At 38.3% G+C, this 22,116-nt stretch overlaps 1 protein-coding gene across 5 annotated transcripts in view; it reads left to right on the top strand.

Annotated features, from left to right (window-relative positions):
* rgs6 (regulator of G protein signaling 6) overlaps positions 1–22,116 on the top strand; it is a 53,275-nt gene that overhangs the window by 23,992 nt on the left and 7,167 nt on the right. For all 5 annotated transcript variants that reach the window (XM_086061347.1, XM_086061346.1, XM_086061345.1 and 2 more), the window contains 5 exons: positions 15,428–15,524; positions 17,254–17,304; positions 18,385–18,491; positions 21,212–21,263; positions 21,938–22,002. In XM_086061347.1, coding sequence (XP_085917473.1) covers positions 15,428–15,524; positions 17,254–17,304; positions 18,385–18,491; positions 21,212–21,263; positions 21,938–22,002 — 372 coding nt within the window. The remainder of the gene's footprint in view (positions 1–15,427; positions 15,525–17,253; positions 17,305–18,384; positions 18,492–21,211; positions 21,264–21,937; positions 22,003–22,116) is intronic.

The following is a 22,116-nucleotide window of genomic DNA, read 5'->3' as shown; positions in this document are numbered from 1 at the left end:
CTAACCGCTAGTTACTTTTTCGTATTGGACACATTAGCATTTGATTAGATTTTTTTTAAACTTGTTGGCATTCATTAAAGGCTAGTATTTAAGACTGTTTTGATTTCAACAGGTTAATATTAGGGTTGTTAGCTATACACGTACATTTTACTTCAAACATTACACAGTTAATAAGGGTATAATGTAGGGGTGGGACGATACGGCTAACTCACGATTCGATACTGTGACGATATGTGGCTCACGATAACGAAAATATCACGATTCACGGTATCTACAATATTCGGTATATTGTCAGAAATGTTCTTTTTTTCACGATATTCAATATGTGAGTGACAGTGAAAACTTGCCAACTCGTCTTTTTCGCCAATAGTGTCTACACACCAGTTTATAAAATAAATTAAGACAAAATTCTATTACTTTTTTTTTTTTTTTTAATAATGAAAAAGTCAAAGGCACATTCCCTTCCTTTAAACATGGTGAGTGAATTACATAGTAGCCTAGGCCTAGGATATTCCAAAAGTAAAAAAAGCAATTACTGTTGCCAGCCCTTTTTTGCACTTCAGGGCCACCGTACCAGCCAGGCACTGGTGCTAACACTAGCTGCTAGCCACTAACGTCGGAGACTTGCGGCGTATCATACAATGACGACGTAATTAATTAGCGGTTTCTTAGCATCTTAAATTAGCGATTAAATATACTTTGGGGATGGCATTGTGAAAAAGTTGGTAGAAAATATGTAATTTACATAAAAACTTCAATGTGTAAGCCAAACACATCGAAAAAGGAAGTCAAGCTGGCGGTCACGTCGCCGCGCAGGCCGACTTCAAAGTAAAGAACCACTGTAGTAAATAGTAATTGAAATAGTGAATCCTAAAATACTACTTATGCCCAAAACTTCCACGTTTGCGTAAACAACAAACATGGCATTAATATGCACAAGGATGGTCGTCCTCATTATGTCTCCCCGTATAATTGTGCCTCTCGAGACTCTTTCATCGTGTATCTATTGCTTGAATTTTTAATTGAGGCCATTTTCTAAAAACCTGCAAGGAAATTATGGATTATTGCTGCAACCATCCAGCTCCCCATGGCTATTGATATTCTATTCTTTTTTCGACGACTTTTTGGGCATCGTCTGCCTTCTCTTTGAAGTGGACAAAATCCATTGTCTTTCCATTTGGCCCTTCCTATTGGTCTGTTTCGTTCTAATCTCATCTAATGAAAGTCGTGAAAATAGGATACGCCTTAATCCCTTCAAGTGGATGTTGTTTCCAGTACAGCAAACATGCTGCTTTTATATGGAAATATGCAGCGGTATTATTCATAATCATTGCTGTTATATGATAATTTATTTAATAGCCTGACTGGTGGCGGCAGACGTTCACATTAAGCCATGCGGTTGGGGAAAAGAGCTACAGAGAGTTGTTGACAGAAATGGAGCTCTCAGTCACGCAGGAAGGTCTTAGGCCGCATGCTCACAAATGACTTGGCGCCTCTCGCTGAATTAATGTGTGAAAAATGAAAAAGGGGTCATGCTGAGATCTTAGGCAATGTCCAGCAATTACATTTATATGCTATTTTTAAAAAATTGTTCATCAATTGTCCTGTTTTTTGTATAATTTTTTTTAGGGGGGGGGGGGTACAGCCATAAAGGACCATAAAGCCCCCCCCAGGGAGTCTAGATGCACCCCTGGCTGGAGTGTTTGACACTTCCGACAGCTTCCAAGAAGTTTTCTGATCACTTGAAGAAAAATGTTTTTCCCTCTGCTTGGTTTGCTTTGCAGTACACGTTCACGCTTTATATTCCACATAAGCAAGTGCTATTAAAATGAATCACTTCCATCCCAAGTGATGCATCTCGCAGAAAGGCATCAGAGGCGCTTTATTTGCAAGACAAATCCCACTTCAGTAGCCCTTCATCTGGCTCGGAACCATGTTCGGTAACTGGAGTGGGTGTTCAAAACCGACCCTGTACACCTACTATCAGACAAAATAGCAATCAGTTAAGAAATAGAAGAAGGAAAGCTTACATAATATGGAACGGTATGCAAATTAAATGCACAAACTGGTTAGCGTATCTTTTATAGCGTACAATAACTGCGCAGGGTTGGGATATATTAATTTTAAAATGTGTCTCAAGTTTATTTTTGTTAACAAAAACGAATGAAATAACTAGAACTAAAATAGATTTTGTTCAAAATTACTTTTTCATTGTTATTAACTCATTCACTGCCATTGACGGCCATAGACGTCAAAAATTCATTTGAACTATTTCTATTAGTTTAACATATTTTTTCCACTTTTGTTAACAAGAGTGTGAAAACCTAGATTTTTTTATTGTACATTTAGAACAGATATAACATTTGTGATTAATTGTGAGTTAACTAGTGAAATCATGCGATTAATTACAATAAAAAAAATAATCGCCTGACGCCCCTAATTTTTAATTATCTTTTCTTTTCTTTTTTAATTGCGTCAGACGATTTAAATTTTTCATTGTAATTAATCAAATGACTTCAATAATTAACTCAGATTAATCACAAATTGTATATCTGTTCAAAATGAATTTATTTTTTATTTTTTAGGTTTTCATACTCGTATTAACAAAAGTGGAAAAAGTGTAAAACTAATAGAAATAGTTAAAAATAATTTTTGACGTCTGTAGCCGTCAATGGGAGTGAATGAGTTAACCAATGATGAGACATTTTTAGACTCACACTTATCCAGGTCTTATATAAAAATAAAAACTTTTTTGACAGCTCACTTCAACACGTTTGACATAAGACGTTCTCTTTTTTTTTTTTGTGTAACTGCGGCCTTCTTTTATGGAAGCATAGTGTTTGACATGTATTGGCTTTCTTCTCCTTTCACACGCTTCAGCGTCAGATTTTCTTTCTTTTTTTTCCCAAGGAAACAAAAAACAGAAAAGCTCTTTCGCTGCCGTCACACTCAGTCGGCCACAAAGCTGGTGGCTCTTAAAAGCTTTAAAATTTCGCACACACACACACACACACACACACACACACACACACACACACACACACACACACACACACACACACACACACACACACACACACACACACACACACACACACACACACACACACTAAATTAATGTTGGGCAGAACTGAAATCGAAAGGATGTAAAGAGAGATGACTCATTCTTATTTGAACGTTTTTCATTCAAGTTATAAACAAGTCAAAAAAAAAAAAAAAGTAACTATAATGAATGACAAATCACTTCTGAGTGCAAAGTTTGGACAATCAAAACTCGCAGCAATCATATTTTTACCATTAAAGTCGGCAGTCGGTTGCCATGGTAACGTCAGCTGTTTACACATAGCGTTTGTTTGATTAGCCGTTACTTCAACAGTTTAATTGCCTCCTTTGTGTATGCCGATGTTATGTTGCTAATCATTTCCTTATAGCAACTTTGTCTATAGGGGTCAAAGCGATCCAATTAACCCTGCACGGCCCAACAGTAACTTGTACGGCTTGGCGATATATCACGCTTCACTGCACTTCACAATGGATGTGACATTTGCTTACTAATTAAACTGTCTGCTAGGTTACCACTCAGCTGGAGCATTAGCATCCTCTTTTTTTTTTTTAAGTTGTGTTTTTCATGTACATACTATCATCAATATGGCACGTTAAGCATGAAAGTAATTATAATATGGGATCATATCTTTTGACGAACTCATTCACTGCCATTGACGGGTATAATTGAAATTGAAACATCAGGCGATTCAATTTTTTTATTGTAATTAATCACATGACTTCACTAGTTAACTCATAAATTACAAACACATTTTATATCTGTTCTAAATGTACAATAATTTTTTTCCCTAGGTTTTCATAAAAAATGTGAAACTAATAGAAATAGTTTAAATGAATTTTTGACGTCTATAGCCGTCAATGGCAGTGAATGAGTTAATTGGATTTTCGTCATTTGTAAATTACTATGAAAAAATGTATGGCTTTTAAATTGACTTATTTATTTATTTATTCACTTATTGGGAACGTATTAAAACATAATCCCCCCCCCCCCCCTATGCAGATGAGGAAAGACAAATAATGGGTTCTGTTTTGGACACTCACTTTCATATAGAAGGTTTCCTACCTGAAAATATGTTAACTGCACTCTGAGACGCTAGCAGCCATAGTGCGCTTATGTGAGACTGGCAAAAGTGGGGTTTTATTGATTGGGCAGCTTTTTGTTGCAAGCAAATGTTGAATAACCTTCACTTTTAAGCGTGCCTCATCCTACATTCTCCTTTTGTTTTTCTCTCTTTGTTGTCAGCGTGTGTTGCGCTCCAGTTTTCGAGTCTCCTTAACATAATGTCCGCTATAGTCACTATTTTTTCCTCTTAAACCGTATAAAGCAGAACCATGAAATATGTATGAAAGAAAATTCAGATTCATTGTTAATAGAGATATTTATTGATCCTTTTGACACACACACACGAAAACATATAACGTTCTATTTTAAGTGTCCCAAAGACATATTTATACGTTTTTAATTTAATTGTATTTTTTTTAAAGCTTTGATGCAGCCTCTGAACTGCAGAGAACGAGTGAAGCAATGGTAGTAATTACAAAAAGGGCCAGCAGGTGGCAGCAGAGTAATATAGATCAAACAAGCTCTTTTCCCCAATGTTTTGAACAGATTTGTGAATAGTGATGACATTTTGCTATATTCTAATGCTAATTGCTGCAAAACGGAAACGGGTAGAAATATAAAAAATGTTCCTGATAAAAGAAGAGACTTTAATCTTTCTTTTGGTAGGTTAGCAAGAGAACACAATATTCTGTGGACCTTGCAAAATCTGTCAAAATTCAGTAAAGCAACCAGGAGCGAAGGGGATTGCTTCAGTGAAAATGGCTGGGAGTGAATGAGTTAATGGGGAAAAGAATGATTATACTCATGAACTAGAGGGCTCAATTTTTTTAAAATTTAATGATACGTTTGGGGTTAACACAATTTGTTGAGGCTCGAGCACAGCTTTGATGCTCTCGCTAATGGTAACAAAAAAGCCAAAGGAAAAGCAAAACGTTGGCACCTGCTTGATACTATGTTGACATCTTTTGAGACATCATGCGTGATTGGCGTATTGTGGTCACATTGTACAATTTTAGATAAATGCACATGGCGTTAACTCCAAAGCAGTTTTTTTTAAAGCCTCATCTTGTTGGTTATTTTAATATAAAGAACCTCCCATGTTGATGGTATTAAAAAGCAAAGAATCCAGGGGAGATGACATGAACAAACAAAAAAACAACAACAAATACTGTACTGACAATTTTGCCATGCAGCAGTCAGTTCAATTAATTTCTTTAAATCCCTTTTAAGCCTCTCAGCTTTAATACTTTAATAAGGCTTGCTAATGTGAAGTCCCATTAACAATTGCCCTACGAATGACTGGTCCTGTTTACTGTCAGCTGAGATAAACAAATAAAAAAAATTAAATGTGTTAAAACACATCTCTGCTGAATCAAACTTGCCAAGTGAGCTGTATTGAAATGTGAAATCATGTCGCAACTGCAGCACACTGAAAATGTGTTTGGGATTTGCGGGCGGAAGTGAACATCCGAGCAAAACATTTGCGTCAGTCCATTAGCTGCCTGCATGCTAGCAACAACAACAACAACAACAACAACAACAACACAAGTTGGAGCAGACTGTTGGGAAGCACTTTGAGTCCACGCCACATCTCCGTTAGGCCGACTCTCTTTTATGACGTCTCATTAATTGGGCTAAAGGGTCACTGTTATGACATTAGGGGTATCGCAGTGGCCTTTAGTGACACTTTGTCTTTCGCTCCACTTATTATTTTTTTTTATCCATCATCAATCATCCCTTCACTTATTGAGACACAGTCAAGCTGTCAAAAAAAGAAAAGTCCTTATACAGCAACAAATGAACAATTCAGTGTTGGAGTAAGTGAAGGCGCGTTAATCTCTCATGCAGCAGCCTGGTGGGAATAAAAGTCTGGAGCTTTGCCTGCTAATGGCGTGCTGCTATCTCTCTCCGCGCCGCCGCTGAAAAGAAATGACTTTCCCAAGTGAACGTTTTCCTTGACTGCTCAAGCCCGATTCATGGATTGGACCTCGGCTCCTACATTAGGAATTCCGTGCGATCGCGAGTCTCATCAAAAGTGGCACCTCCTCTTTATTTGATGCGCAACAAATGGAAGGGAGCATGCCGATGGCCAAATCATTGAAATTACACAGGCCTTAGTCATCAGGATGTGTAAAGGCATTTTGCTGCTGATGAAATTGTGAGCGCTTTCAGTGAAATTGAGCTGTAGCCAGGGTTATTAAAGTTTTGGAATTTTGATTGTTAGTTTTAATTCGTTTAAAAGACGGTTCTGTTAGTTTTTATTAGTTTGCGTAAAAAAAAAGAAGCTTAATTTTAGTTTAGTTTTAGTTTCAGTATTAGTTTTTTTTAAATGTATTGTGCGCAAAATTTAATAAACACCATGGAAAATGGAAAAAAAAATGAATGACTTACCTAGCATTTTTTTTAAATGCTTTATTTAACAAATTGAAATCACAAAGCAAACAAACATCATATTTCTTACCTAGCATTGCATTTCGGCTGAATTAAGAGCGGCATCATCTGAAGGTGCTTTTCTACTGGCTGCTGCCAGATGACGACACTTCTGTGTGACACGCTTCCAAATGTCCTTATTCCGGTAAATATAAAAAAAAATCTTCTTAAAATCACATTTAAAATCATCCCCAAAGGCTAATGTATTAAATTAATTTCCTAAAGACTCAAACGAAAAACATTTTCTCTATAATTATGGTTGGTTTTAGTTTTGTAAACATAAAATTTAGTTTCAGTTTTACCTTGGCTGTAGCAAAGAGAGTCATAATTTGTCATTTGACCAGAAATATCACACAAAATTGAATTGCTGTAAAATCCCGTGAATAACACGCATCTGTGTATAATACGCCCCCCAAAATCACCCTTAAAAAAATATTATATATATATATATATATATATATATATATATATATATATATATATATATATATATATATATATATATATATATATATATATATATATATATATATATGATAAAAAAATACTAATTAAAAAATATATTAATATATGAATGAAGTGTCTTGAGAAGTGCTGATAAATTAAATGGATTATTATTGTTATTATTATTGTAAATATGTGATTCCATTTTTTTTTTTTATAAACCCTCGGTACTGTTAGTCTAAACAATTTCATATTAAGCCACTTGTATGAATTAATTGTAATAATTTTTTTTTGGTATAGAAAATCGATGTGCTTTTCCAAATAACATGGATTGTACTAGTCCAGGTTAGCGTTCTCAAACTTGACTAGACATTAGATGTCAAGCATTTCCCAATTTTTTTTTTAAGTGTGCCCTTAGGATCAATATAACGCTCATTTTAGCCCCCCCCCCCTCCCCCCCCCCCCCACACACACACCTGTTTTATCTGCCGCTCTCACTTCACAGTTTTTTTTAAAATCCTAATGAACTTTTGAAACTGCGCCAAGCCGTGCAGTCGACACGTGACCCGCCGGTCACATTGTTGCTGCATCACCGTTATTAAATCGCAGCCTAACTTGTTAATGAGCGGCGGGTGGCTCGTCTGAAGTGTCAGCGCTCTCTCGCTGGCAGCTGTTTGGCACTTTTCAGGTTTTAAACGTCCACTTTTGGAAAAGAGCCCTCCTCACTTGCCCGTTTGCGAAGTGGCCCTCACGTCCACTGCGGCGTGTTCGCCCTCGTTCTTTTGCCCAAGTGCGCACGTGTAATTTAAAAGTCCTGGCAGCGCTACCATCGCCACAATAGCAATACCAATGTACACGTCCAATATACTGTCCTAGAGCCCGGTAGATAAAGAGTGCTGGAGGACTAATGTGCGGCCACTCCATCTATCAGGCAGAAGGTCCCGGGGGGCCATCAGTGCAATCGATATATGAGGCAGATATATGAGGTCTCTCCAGTCGCGTTGCTGTTGTTCTACCTTGAATACTAACGCCAATAATTGGATTGCCTCAGAGTTCATTTGTTTCACCGCCAGAAAGATCGAGCTGTCTATTACTTTGCCTTGCTTCGTCCATCTTTGGAGCCGGAGCTCGTGTGCACGATGCAAATGCAAATTTCTCGGCGGGAGCATTTTTGAAGCCTTCTGGTATTCCATACTTGTTTATCCATGCTAATGCGCTGTTGTACAAATAGGCGCCATTAGCGCGGTCATATGAATGAAGCTGGAAAAAGTGCAGAGTCAGCCATTTCTGCGTTCACTTCGCAACTCATTTTGAGTTGTTTAAATGTAAATATTTGCACCTTTTTTTATTTAAAAATGACTAATTTAGTAAATCTTGTTTGGTCCAAAAGGAACTTACATAATGATAGTGTTTCAAAAAAAAAGTGTCTTAATTTTTTAAAAATGTTTAAACATTTTCTTGTTTTGTACCACAAAAATAATCGTTTGAATAATTGTGATATCAATTATTAACAAAATAATCATGTTTATTATTTTTCCCATAATCAAGCAGACCTACCCTCTTAAATTATATATTTTTTATATATATATTTTTTTGTCCAAATCATCTCTTCATGGTGCGAAGTTTTAAATTGTTTGTGTTTCCTGAAAAATCTGAAAAAATTACTTAAGCAAATAATTTGAAAAAGGGGTCATATTGCATTTATTATTTACTATTTCTCTAATGCCAATATCAACACAAATACAGTGAATAAACAATACAATACAGTACTGTAACAGTAATGCATAACAAACAATTTTTTTGAGCGTGGCATTTACCTGTAGTATCTCTAGTCACCATCTCAAAGGTCAGACGGTAAATAAACAAACTCATCAATTCTATTTAGCACGCTTTACTCCACTTAAAGCGGTTTGGCATGAAATGGAATCAATCCTCTGTGTCAAGTGTTGCAGTTGTATTTCAGCGAGGTAGCTCTAATTGGACCTTAGAGGATGTAACACTTTGCTTTGTTGCGTAATCTTCTAGAGAGAGCGCGCTATTGGACATGCTGACCTTTGAGTCTTCGTTCAAATTAAAATGTACAATAAAATATTTATATAAGTTTTCATGCTCTTGTTAACATAAAAGTGGAAACAATGTTAAACTAATAGAAATATGGCTGCATCTTTTAGTCATTGATATAGTAATTTCATAATTCATAAATTTGAAAAAAAAAAGTCTGACATTGATTTGTGTTGGCCATTTTTCTGCCACTAGATGGCATAATTGCATTTGTAAGACGTTGGTGACCGCTCAGTGCATTTTTCTTTTCATATTTTTTGTGAAATTCTGCACAATTTTAAAATGGTAAAATACAACTTGACCCCAGCCAAATAATGTGCATTATTATTATTGTCTTGGAACACATTCGACCTTGGAGGTTCTTCTCTATTTGCCGGCTTGAAAGTGAGACGAGAGAAAGCGGCGATGTCACATTAGCTGGGATAATTATTATAAATGAAGACGGGAAGATTCATCTGGGCTGTTGGTTTCATTAAAGGAACACGCGTTCCAAATGTTATCCGATTTCACGGTAATGACACACTTTGCTGTAGGCAGAACGGATGTCTCCACTCCGCAAATCATCAGCATTGTGCCAGGTGTGGATGTCTTTTGAGACGGCAGGTCAGCAGCCCCTCGCCGCCGGGAGCGATGAAAACTCGTCTCCATCGATTACTGCCCGGGGAATGTTTGCCCTCAATTCATATTCTTGTTCTTGAGTCCAAAACTTTATCTGAGCTGTATGACCTATTTTTTTTTTTTTTTTGTGCTTCCCCGTTCGCAAATCAACTTTAAAATAACGTATGTAATTGCCAGTGCACAGCTTTTTTGATAGAACTCAATCATGGTGTAGGTATGGCACCTGTTGTGCCAGGCCCGTGATTGGACCGCAGCCTTTACTTGACAAGCCAGTAATAAGCTGCCTCACTGCCAACAGCCTGCCATGCAGTTAAAATTCATTCCATGTCAGAAAGTAACGGCATTGTTTGGCGGTGTGACGGCAACCATGGAATGATGGATGGGGAAGACCATTGAGGAAAATATGCTGCATTAAATATACACAAGCAGTATAATGTATACTCGCAAGTGGGACACAATTCATTCTAGCGCTGTCACTATCGAATATTTTTTGAATCGATTAATCTATCAATTATTCAACCGCTTAATCGACTAAATCGGATTCATTTGAATTTAGCATTAACTCATTCACTGCCATTGACGGTTATAGACGTTTGAACTATTTCTGTTTAACATTTTTTCCACTCCTAATTTTTTAATAATCCTTTCTTTCTTTCTTTTTTTTAAATCGCGTCAGACCATAATTTTTTTTATTGTAATTAATCGCATGACATCAGTAGTTAACTCACGATTAATCATAAAAACATCCTGTTCTAAATGTACAATAAAAAATTGTTTCTAGGTTTTCATACTATTTTTAACAAAAGTGGAAAAAATGTTAAACTAATAGAAATAGTTCAAATTAATTTTTGACGTCAATAGTCGTCAATGGCAGTGAATGAGTTAAAATGAATTACAAAAGCATCCCCCCCGATTACTGTTTATTAACCATTTGTGGTTATATTGTACTTTGTATTCATATAGTGATTTAAAAAAAAAAAAAAACGGTAGAATGATGTTGAACTATGTTATCAGTTTGGTCATTGTTTCCCAAAGTAAAAACAGATGTTTGCAAATGTCTTATTTAGTTTTATTTTGTTTTTATTTGTTCATTTTTCCTTTTAACTCAAAAATAATGTACTTATTTTGACACCCCAAGTAAATATAAATAGCTCCCTGAAGTTAACATTAAATGGATCCATTATCGGTTATCAGATTGTTAAAACGGGCTGATACGATATTCATCAATATGCTGAATATCAGGACGATAATCAGCCAACTCTGCCTAGTTGCGATTTTGCCCCACTATTGGACGCCGTGCTGATTTCATCTCGTATGTTGTTATTCTGGTTTGCAAAGTTGATATTGCTTTTTGTTTTGCGAGAGTTTGTACATTGGACTTTGTGATCCTGTCAACTTTTCTTATTGTGTAAGGCAGCGGATCCCTCAGCTTCAAGTTGCCATAGAAACATGATCGTGGCATGACTGATGGACGTCTACATGGCATTTTGTTTCTTTTTATTATTATGCCTGAAGGATATACATTTTTATACTGTATGTCCGAGCCAACAGAGTAGTTGTTCTATTCCAAGTGTCAGTTTCCTCACCAATTTTATGACGGTAGTTCATCTTTTCATCGTCTGTGTAGGGGGAAAAAACGAACCAATTTGTTTTCCAGAGACATAAACTTATTTGGCGGTCAGGAAGTAGCGACTGGTCTCATCAATTTCTCCGGGACCATCTCGCCTCGCTTGTCAAGGCAGAGCCGCACTGGCAGTCAAGTGTGCGGAAGCCATCTTGTTGTCATTACACTTCCATTAACAGTCACATCCCCCTGCTGCCATGCAGGCGCGCTGGCCTGAGAAACCAGTACGACTCGCGGTGGCGGTGTTGGTGGGCCCGCCGTCTGACCTTCACACGTAAAACCTGTGTTTTGCTGCAGGAAGGCCATTCACCATCTCCGCGTCTCTGAGTCATTACACCCACTCCGGATGAATGGCAATTCATTTTGACGCGCGTGTCATTGTGTTCCTGTGCAAACACGCACACACATACACTCGCACTGTAGGGCTGGAGGATGAATAGCTAACGCTTACGCGACAGGACCTTCAGGCGTCAATCTCGTCTTTTGTTCCTCCCAATCCTGCAGAGTTGCTTAACTGTGCGTCGACAGGTGCTACGGAAGTTGAATGAATGAATCATTTTGGCTCCAATAAATAACCCATGGATGAATGGTCACCGTATTTGGCTAACGTTGCCATTAGCATTTGTGTTTCCATCCGCGATGACAGTTTAAGGTTGATAAGTTTCCAATTCGAGCGGTCAAAATTAATTGATTAATCGATTAGCAAATTAATCAACAGCTGTTTTAATAATCGTTTGGAGCCATTTTTTTATTTAAAATTGTCTAAATCTTCAGATTTTAGCATATCGGTAATTGTTCACTGATTCATGTAGTTCTTCATGAAAGAAGACCGATTATCTTCTGTATTTAATAAAAAACGGAACATTTGCAAACATCTGTTATTACTTTGGAAAACAATGACTGCACCGGTAACATAGTACAACATAAATTCCCCCCTTTTTTTAAATCACTATATATGAATACGAAGTATGACATAAGCACCAATGACTGGTTAATAAACAAAAGGTTAATGCAAAATCAAAATTAATCCGATTAATCGATAGAGTAATCGATTCTAAAAATATTCAATAGTGACAGCACTATTTCCAATGTACCCAAGAAGATTGTCTTATAAATTCATTTTTGTACAATGGCAATCATTTAAGAATTTGTGGAGTACCGACAGCAAAAAAATGTGTACGGATACCACATTGCCTCAAATAGCTAGCTAGCCGCTACTGTCTGTTGCCTTCTCAACAAAAAAAAAATAGTTCCAATGTCACAATCGTAGTGAAATATGCCACATTCGCATCTGTTGTCTAGCGCGCGTGTCCTCATCACGATTGCGGGTGAGCTGACGCCCGTCCAAGCTGAGTTTAGGCGAGAAGCCTGTTGTCGCCTGCTCTCTCGTCACCAGTCAATCATCGCACTCATACGGAATGTAGACAAGCAACCATTCACACTCACATTGACACTTACGGGCAATTTCTTCAGTTTAGAGTCTTCCGTGGGCCTAACGTGGGTGTTATCGGACGGTGGAAGGAAGCTGGAGAAGTACAGGGCGGACATGCTAACCGCTAATGTCCTCCTGTGTTCAGGGTTGCACAGGTCAAACTTTCCGAAACTGTCAAGTTCTTGGATACTCGCCGTCCTCTTGACGTTCTAATCAAGACGCGATTGCCACTTTAGACGGCGAGGAGCCATGCAATCAGTGTCGCAGCACTTGACTGAGTAGGAGCCAAAGTACTGTAGGTGATGCAAATAAAGCGGTATCGAAGGAGCTTCCAATCAGTAAATGTCTTCTTCAGCGAGCAGACTTTCTACGGTCAGAAACTGAACTCGGCCTCACAAGGGTTCAAAGATACAGTCAAGTTGTCCTTGTTTTTAAAGCCTTCTCAGCCTTTTTCAGTCTCCCACTTTTGACCCGTGAGTTCAAAATGCTTAAGAAGGATCTAAGATGGAGGAAGAATTACAATCGTATGATGACAAACTTGTAAAAATGTACTTACACAAATCGGGTTGCTTCGCAATATTCGTTTGACTCTTCTGTGATTCTTTTCTGTCATGATCTGTTAGCTTTGCATGTCTGAGCAGACATGGCCGCCCCTGAAGGCCCGCACTGACATTTTCTCTCAGCAGGACGTCTACCTTTCTTCAATAAAGCCACAGTGGTCTTGTCAGTCACCAAAAACAGCAAGAGGGTAATTGCCGTTGTTTCCGGGTCGGCGGTGCTTCCTGTGGCTTTTATGTCTGACTTGAAGGAACGTCCTTGGGATCAAATGTTTTACATGCCATCTTGCGGAAGAGCAATATGTGCGGTGAATTATTAATAACGTTTACCAAATTAGTGAATTTTCATGTCACAGTGGTTGGGAAGAGACAGCGATGTCATGTTTTTGTTCTTCACTGGTGACGATGTGCTCTGAAATCTACGCCCACTTATCAAGCACTAAATCACGTTGGTGATTACAGTTTGTCTGCTTAGTTGACTGTGAAGCTTTGTGGATTGTTTTTTCTCCCTTGGATTTAAAAATGCTTCTAACCTCATTCTTTTTGAAGACAATTTTGGCCATTTTTAAATCCAACGAAAATAACTATTTTGGGGGGGGGATAGCAATATGGCAGCTGCAGTCCTCAGTTTTTCGTCCAGCTGCTTCAGAAACGAGAATGGCTTGTTAGAATGGCGTGGCGATGGTGATTGGAATGCTCAGTAGCCAATGGCAGGCGGCCAGGGTGTGTCCTTTTAACAAGGATGACAGCAGTCTGATCGCCGCGACGGCCCCCCAAACAGAAGGCTTGTCACTTGGATTTTCCACACGGGCTGTAAACATCTGTGCTGGATGTAAATGGCTGTGAATTCTCCTTCTGTCGCCACTTTTGGAGATTTATAGAAGTTTGGCCTCCCTTTACTTTCGAAAAAGTGTCAGACTGTTCAGTTTTTGTATGTTTAACGCAGCATTAGTATCACTCCAGCTAGTGATAATGATGAGGCTCGTGCTAAAGCACTGGATGCTAGCATAAAAAAAAACATTACAAATCTGAGATGTTTGTCTATCTAAATAGCTGTTTACTTACCATAACACTTTTAAATAGCTAAAAAAAAAGTTGGCTTGTTGCTTGCTTTCAGTACACAACATTAGTATCACTCCTGGAACTGTTAGCGGCTAATGATGAGGCTAACACTAAAGCATTGGATGCTAGCATAAAAAAAGGGCAATTCTGAGATGATGTTTGTAAAAAATAAATCGCTGTTTACATACCATAATACATTTAAATAGCCCAAAAAAAGTTACAAATTGGCTAGTTTCTTGCTAGTTGCTAGTTTTTGTCACGCTAATCTAATGTAGATGTGTGGCCGACCACAGTGCTGTTTTTGCATTTCTGCTTAGAACACTCAACAAAATGTACATTTAATACACTTGCTACTTCCAAAGTGCCATTACTAGCGTAGTAGTAATCAAATTATACTCTCTTTAACTCGATAAAATGTAACTAGAGGACAGTTAAAATTGTTTTCTGTATTCCTGACCCTTGTTCACACATTTCAAAATGCTGAAAAGGTCTGCGACATGTGTTTTGTGTGTTTCTACTGTAGTTGTGTTAAATGGGATATTTCCTTTCTGCTCTGTGACAAAAAAAAAGAAAAACATATGTAAGCAACTCTTTCTTCTTTTCATGTAACCAAAGCAACAAACGTCCCACTCGCTAACACAAGTACTGTAAAAAAAAAGAAAAGAAAAGAAAACAAAGCTCTGTCTGTTTCTGCATAATTTTACTAAAAGTCAATAACAAGGCTGTTCTGTTCCGCCTTGTTAAATATTTAACGCTTCACTTCTTTCAGTAGTTTTTTTTTTTTTAATGTTGACGTTTTAGATGTACATTTTTTTTGTTTTAATAGGATGGGGGACATTCTTGCCTGTAAAGGAGGAGTTGTGCTGTCCAATAAGTTGACATGGAAGTAGGTCAACTTCCCATAGCTGACTCAATGTGGTCCTTATTTAGACTTCAAACTAGTTACGACTGAATCAAAAGTTGGTTTCAGCCCAGTGTGCCGTTTTCATTCGGTTCAACTATGAATCTTTTGGGAGTGAATGGGGAGAGATAAGCAACATTGACCTCTTTCTTGTTTTTGTTATCATTTGCAGATTGAAGACATTGTCACGCTAATCCAGCATGAGACGGAGGGCGTTCCCATCAGGACAGTCAAAAGCTTCATGACCAAAATCCCCAGTGTTGTCACAGGTAAGTTGCTTTGAGTATTTTAAATGCGACCAATTTGACTCCCAAGGTTCATCTCCTCAACTAAAACGTATCTTGTTTGTTTCGACTTGCATCATACAATATTTGCGGCAAATGTATATATATATATATATATATATATAATTTTTTTTATAGGTCATATATTATTAAAACAGAAGCACTGAAGGTGAAGTTTGAGGAAAAGATATGATTATTGTTGGCAATAGAAAATGTGAGCGTGGAAATCAAATGAGTAATGCCGTCCTCCTGCTGTCAAGGTGCCCTTAAGCAAGACAATCAACCCCTGACTGCTTCAGTGGAGCTGCCACTGTGGATGTGTGTGTCTGTGTGTGTGTTGTCACTCCGCAATGTTGTGTTTATTTCCCGGTGAGCTATGCGGCTTATTTGTGCCGCACGTCTGCTTTTGTTTGAAAGGGTTTTGCTGCATTTCCCCATGAGACAATAATCCTGCTTATTTATTTTTACGATACAGTATTATCAGTAAAATTGTTTAATGCTAGTGGAAAAGTGAACGCTTCCCACTAATAGATGCCCCACTCACTATTACTACTATATACTGAAATTCAGCAGTTATTTTGTTATTTATGATACATAGACAATTAGAGAAAGAAAACAAATCTGAATTCATTACATGACATTTAGATTTATTTTTTTATCTTGTGCAGAGCGTTACGTTACGACTTATTCGGGTCACCTAGCGAGAAATGAGATAAGATTTATTAAGGTCGTCCTGGCGCGGTTTGTTAAAGTCGTTATGATGAGATTTCAAAATCATCATGATGACATTTGAACTTGTCATTGCACGGTCTATTGATGTCATCGTGACGAGATTTATTTATTAAAGTCGTCATGATGAGATTGTAAAATATCATGATGAGATTTCAACTTGTCGTAACGCGGTCTATTGAAGTCATCATGACAAGATTTAAAGTCGTCATGATGATGTTTGAATGCGTCATTACGACTTTAAATCTCGTCATAACGACTATGCTCGAAACTGTTAAAATTGCAAAAACAAAAACACTGTTAAGATTTTGTATTGAGGAGATTTGACCTAATTTGTAATACATTTTATTTCCCGAATTGATTTGTGAAATATATATTTAGATTTGTGTATTTCACAAATGTACTTCTTCGTAGTGTTTGTTAGTGTCATTTCCAACACATCAAAAATTTCAAGCAGACAAATTGTTGTATGTTGTACAAGAATGCGAGACGGGACTGGTAAGGAGCCATGGGGAACACCTTGCCTGCCAGCTGTAGTGGTGCCGAGCAGTAAATGTGCAGCAATGTGTGGTGTCTGTGACTCCCCCGCAAACAAATGGCGACGACAAAAAGGCATTACCATCTTTCTTTTTGTCTGACTCCTTGCGCATGTGGAAAATGCATTACCCTTATAAGCAGATCATATCAATAAACTCGCATTTACTGCAGTCGTGGATGGAGGCGCACAATTGTTTCCCGATGGGTGCCTCGGGCAATGAAAGTCATAAATGATGGAAAATATAACAGCAGCGCCTCTGGGAACGCAGGGAGAGCGGCAGAAGAGGAGATGTGAAGTAATAGCCAATGTTAAGTAGTACACCCGTCCAATGTGACTTTTTGTCTTTATCTTGACATTTTGTCGATGGTCTTTGGAGTCATTACAGTATTTTAAGAGTTGTTTGGAATTGCACCAAATAACTATGCATATTTGTCTGATCTGACACAGGTACAGACATTGTACAGTGGATGATGAAGAACCTTGCTATCGAAGACCCAGGTAGGTTTTCCAAAATAAAGACAAACAGAAGCTGAATTGTTCAACTCAATTTTGTAACTATCAAAAATCATGACCCCTGCATGGGCAGGCCAGCTCTCCTTTGAAACCTTGCTTTGAAATTCTGAGTCCTTTAAAACTCAAGGTCACACATTCTGACAGCTGAATTTCTCAACTCAATTTTGTGCCAATTGTTAAAAATCTTGACTGCACGAAAGCCAAACCCTCCGCTAAAACCCGAGGTCACACATTCTGACAGCTGAATTTTTCAACTCAATTTTGTAACTGTTAAAAATTGACCCTCCGTGAAAGCCCCCCCTTTTTGGAAACTTTACTTTGAAACCCTGACTCCTCTAAAACCTGAGGTCACTCATTCCGACAGCTGAATTTTTCAATTCGATCTTGTAACGGCTGTTAAAAATCGTGACCCTGCATGTAAGCTTAACCCTCCTTTGAAATCCTGACTCCTTTAAAACCAGAGGTAACATATTCTGACAGCTGAATTTTTCAACAACATTTTGTGGCAATTGTTAAAAATCTTGACTGCATGAAAGCCACCTTTAAAATCAGAGGTCACACATTCTGACAGCTGAAGTTTTCCATTCAACTTTGTGACAGCTGTTAAAAATCGTGACCCTGCATGGAAGCATTAAAGACAATTCCCATTTCAAGTGTGCAACCATAGAAGGAGCCAAGTCCAGATGTACATTTAGCTTCCTCTCCGTATCTAAATGGAAATATGGTTTGCCAGTAATAGTATGCAGTTGAATATAGACACTACGAGACCCTCAGGCATGGTGGTGGGAGAGCTGTTTTCATTGTGGAAGCCCACAGACTGGACGGTGAGTCACAGCATGTAAACGTCAGGAATAAAAGCTATAGTCTCACTAGAAGTTTAAGTCTGCAGGCTACAACGGTTTATCCAAGGATAAACTTGTTTGTACTGACTGTTCACCAACGCAAGCTATCATCCCGATTTAATTTCACAAACACCCCAGTTGAGTACTTCATCGCAAATACCTCAAGGCTCATGTTGTGGAACCCGCTGCGATCCGTATGTCTGTTCTTCCACTTGTTCCTTAGCTGAGGCCATGCACATCGGAAGCCTCATTGCAGCACAGGGTTACTTCTTCCCCATCTCGGACCATGTCCTCTCCCTTAAGGACGATGGCACCTTCTATCGTTTTCAGGTAAGCACGAGCGTACCGAATACAGCTGAAAATCCGAAGCAGCACAAAATTTTGCATAGCATCCAATTTGAAAACATTTGACTCACAAATGTGTGGATTGTTCAGGGTTCGTACGGGTGCTTGAATTTTTGGTGAAGTGTGCTTGGAAGTGTTCATCATATTTTTCGGCAGTCGGACTCAATGAGGGGTGAAACGAGTCCTCTAAGTACAAAAAAAATCCTTGAGGGCTTTTTCCTGCCTCAAATACTCGTTTATTCAGCAATCTGCGGGCAGGGCAACCTCTCAAAGTCAAATTCAAGCTCGCATCTGCTATGATTGCTTCCTTGGGTTAATTCCAGAATAAAAGACTCCCAAGTCATCGACGTCCATAAAGTATTACTTATGTTGCTTTTATTTTGAATTTGCAGCGAATGAACAAACAAACAAATGATGTGGCCGGCTTGACTTTGTTTGTTTCATCCCTCTTTCAAAGCATCCATCTTCTCTGTTCAGAATATCAGAATCAGAATCAATCCCTGCACCAAACACTCCCTCAACCCTCTTTATCAATCAGTGAGCTAAGCTAACTATGAAGATTAGCATGCTAGCATGAAATTAGATCCTCTCGTGCCGGGTGATGAAACACTCTGTCCACCATTTCCAGCATCCTCAGTTCTATGTTAGGATCCAGTGACCTTATTAAAAATTAATGCTGATCTGATCAAATATTCATCAAGCGCGCGTTGGTTCGGGTTCGAGTTGACTTAGTTGGTGGCTGTGAAAAGCCTGCCAGAGACGCGTTGCGGTCGTAGAGAAGTAAACCGAATCACATCAGGGACAAAAGGAAGACAAACGAGTGCCGATATTTCTCTCGTCTTTCGTGCTCTGCACTTACGACGACGTTATTGAAGTTAATTATGGCGCGGCGTTTTATCCTGAAAGTCCTAATTAAAAAGGAAACAATGCGGCTCAGCAGGAAAGGCGGCGCATGGAAAGATTACGACCATCTTTGTGTAGCATCGTCTTGTTTGCTTTTGACTGGTCGGAAAGGCCCAATCGCCGACGGCTACTTAAATGAAAGCAGTCAGCGGTGAACGTCGCTGTTCTTTGACCTTGACTTCAAAGCGAAGTGCAAGGCAAGAGAAGTGAGGTGGGAGAGGTTAGCAGAAGGATAATCACTGTTGATTTCATTTTGCTGGCACAGGAAAGAGCAAAAGCGCCAGTGACGAAAACACTGGCCAAATATAATTGACGTGGAATTTCATGAAGAGCCTGCGTGCCGTGTCAAAACAAAACAGTAGGAAGACTGTTTATTCTCTGACTGCCGGCTTTCTTTCCATTGTGCATCCGGCGCCTTTCACAGCCTCTCGTTTTATTGTGCTGCTGCAATGTTCCCTCGCCTCTGCAAATCCCCGAGATGCCTCTCATACGGGGAAATTTGGAGTCAGCTATTTTCATTCGCTTCCATTTAGATGGGGGAAATATTGTGATCATCGCACACATTCAGCACAGAAAGCACCGCCAGGCAATCTCGGCACACTTTCCCTTTGCCCCCCCCCCCCCCAAAAAAAAGCAATCACTTGAAATTTGTACAAAAGTTTGGAGAGTGCATTTCCGTGCAACGTTTTTGACCATGTTTTGCCGAAGAACACACAGCGTGCCATTTAGAAAAGCCATACAACTATTTTGTTGGACTTATCGGATGAGTAAATGTTATTGAGTGGGTAGAAAATGTCAACGGGCTCCTGATGCAGGATTTTCAAATCTGAATGTGTGAAAAGCCGTCTATAAATACAGCAACTCCTCAGATTTAAGTCTAGGCTCTGGTTGGGCCTTTACAAAAACCTGTGTGTCTCCATTACTATTTATTAGGGGTGTGCCCAAAAATGTATTCTCATAAGAATCGCGATTCTCATTTAGTACGATTCAGAATGGATTTCAAATGTCAACCAATTCAATTTTATTGAAATTATTTTAAACTGTCTTCCCTTTGTCTGTGTGTGCCTTTATTGGGAGCGCTGTTCATGTTGTATCCAATTTAGCCACTTAGGGGCAGTGTGGTTCCACGCGATCTGATACAATGTTAAGTTGTAGCCACATTGGAGAGTAGAAGGAAAAAGTCATGATCAAGTTATTCCAATAAAAGTTTTTTTTTTTGCAGCGTGAGGCCGTTCTTTTGAGTGATAAAAGTGCCGTGAGTAGAGCGCTAATTAGCATTAGCGAGTCAGATCATTACGATTCCTTGAACATCTATAAATTGAAGCAAAAATAGTTGTCAATCAAATCATTTTGAATCAAAAATCGCCCTTAATCGAAAATTTATTCTGAATCGAATCGCACACCCAAAAATTGGAATCGAATCGTGAGACATTCAAAGGTTCCCACCCCTACTATTTATGTTTCGGGGGTAATTTAAATTATTATTAAATTCAATAATAAATAAATAAATAAATAATAATTATTATTAAATTATTATTTATTTAGCACTATTTAAAATAATTAATAAATAAATATTATTAAATTATTTTTTTATTTAGCCCTGTTCAAACAAATCAATTTGGATCTCACCACTTTGTGAAACTACTTTTTATCAAACCCCCGTCAGTCATTGACTCTGATGGTTTTAAGGGGATTTCTTAATTTAGAACTTTACTTTTCACAACAAATACAAGTTCAAAATTAAAACAAAAGTTTGGCTAATTACATCGATACTCCTTGTTTTGCTCTTTATTCTTCCACAGGCACCATATTTCTGGCCGTCTAATTGTTGGGAACCTGAAAACACAGACTACGGTAAAAAAATACTTTTATGAGATACTGCAGTTTTTATTGTGATGCGTGACTGTGTGGAATGATTTGACCGCCTGCTCTCACAAAATGTAATGAGCGTATTGGAAAAATAATCAAATAAATTATGTCTGTAACCCTGATAAAGTAACGGCAAACATTCTGGGTCAATCATTTTGTTGTGTGTCTCAGTGTGGGGACAGACAAGATTTACATCGACTGGCACAGTACATTTTTGCATTTTAGTTGTTGTTTTTTTAAATATATATGATAATGAGTAATTGTGAGTACAAGCTTGAAGAAAGACAAAAAAAAGGTTGCCAAGTATTGTATAATAAAGTAAAGCAAACTTTTGACCTTCCACTTTCTGTACGGCTGAACAGTAATGCTGAAAATCAATACGTTTAAAAAGAACCCCAAAAGTTCATACATATTATTGACAACATACATAAATTTCGATGAACTTTGAATGAATTTCCTTCCAAGACAGATCTCTCCAATAAAAGGCGATTTGTATCTCGATATAGAAATGGAATGATTTGGTGACACCGCGCTCGTCATCAAATGTAATCGGAGAGGATGATTGATTGTGTTGGATGCGTGGACGAGTGGATGGATGTGTGCACTGTAAAAAATGAAAGCTCATTCAATTGTTGCAATTGTCCATGCGTGTCCCGCAGCCATCTATCTGTGCAAGCGGACCATGCAGAATAAGACCAGGCTGGAGCTGGCGGATTACGAGGCGGTAGGTGCCCAATATGTCCTCCGACCTATTATTTATTGATCCGTTTGTCCAGCGTGGGCTACAAATAACCCCTGAAAGGTCACAGTCCAGTGGATGTGACATGACATAATTGTG

The sequence above is a fragment of the Leptonotus elevatus genome, chromosome 18, assembly GCF_054856555.1.
Source record: "Leptonotus elevatus isolate MCC_2025b chromosome 18, RoL_Lele_1.0, whole genome shotgun sequence".
Taxonomy (NCBI): Eukaryota; Metazoa; Chordata; class Actinopteri; order Syngnathiformes; family Syngnathidae; genus Leptonotus; species Leptonotus elevatus.
This window is presented reverse-complemented; position numbering and strand designations above follow the sequence as displayed.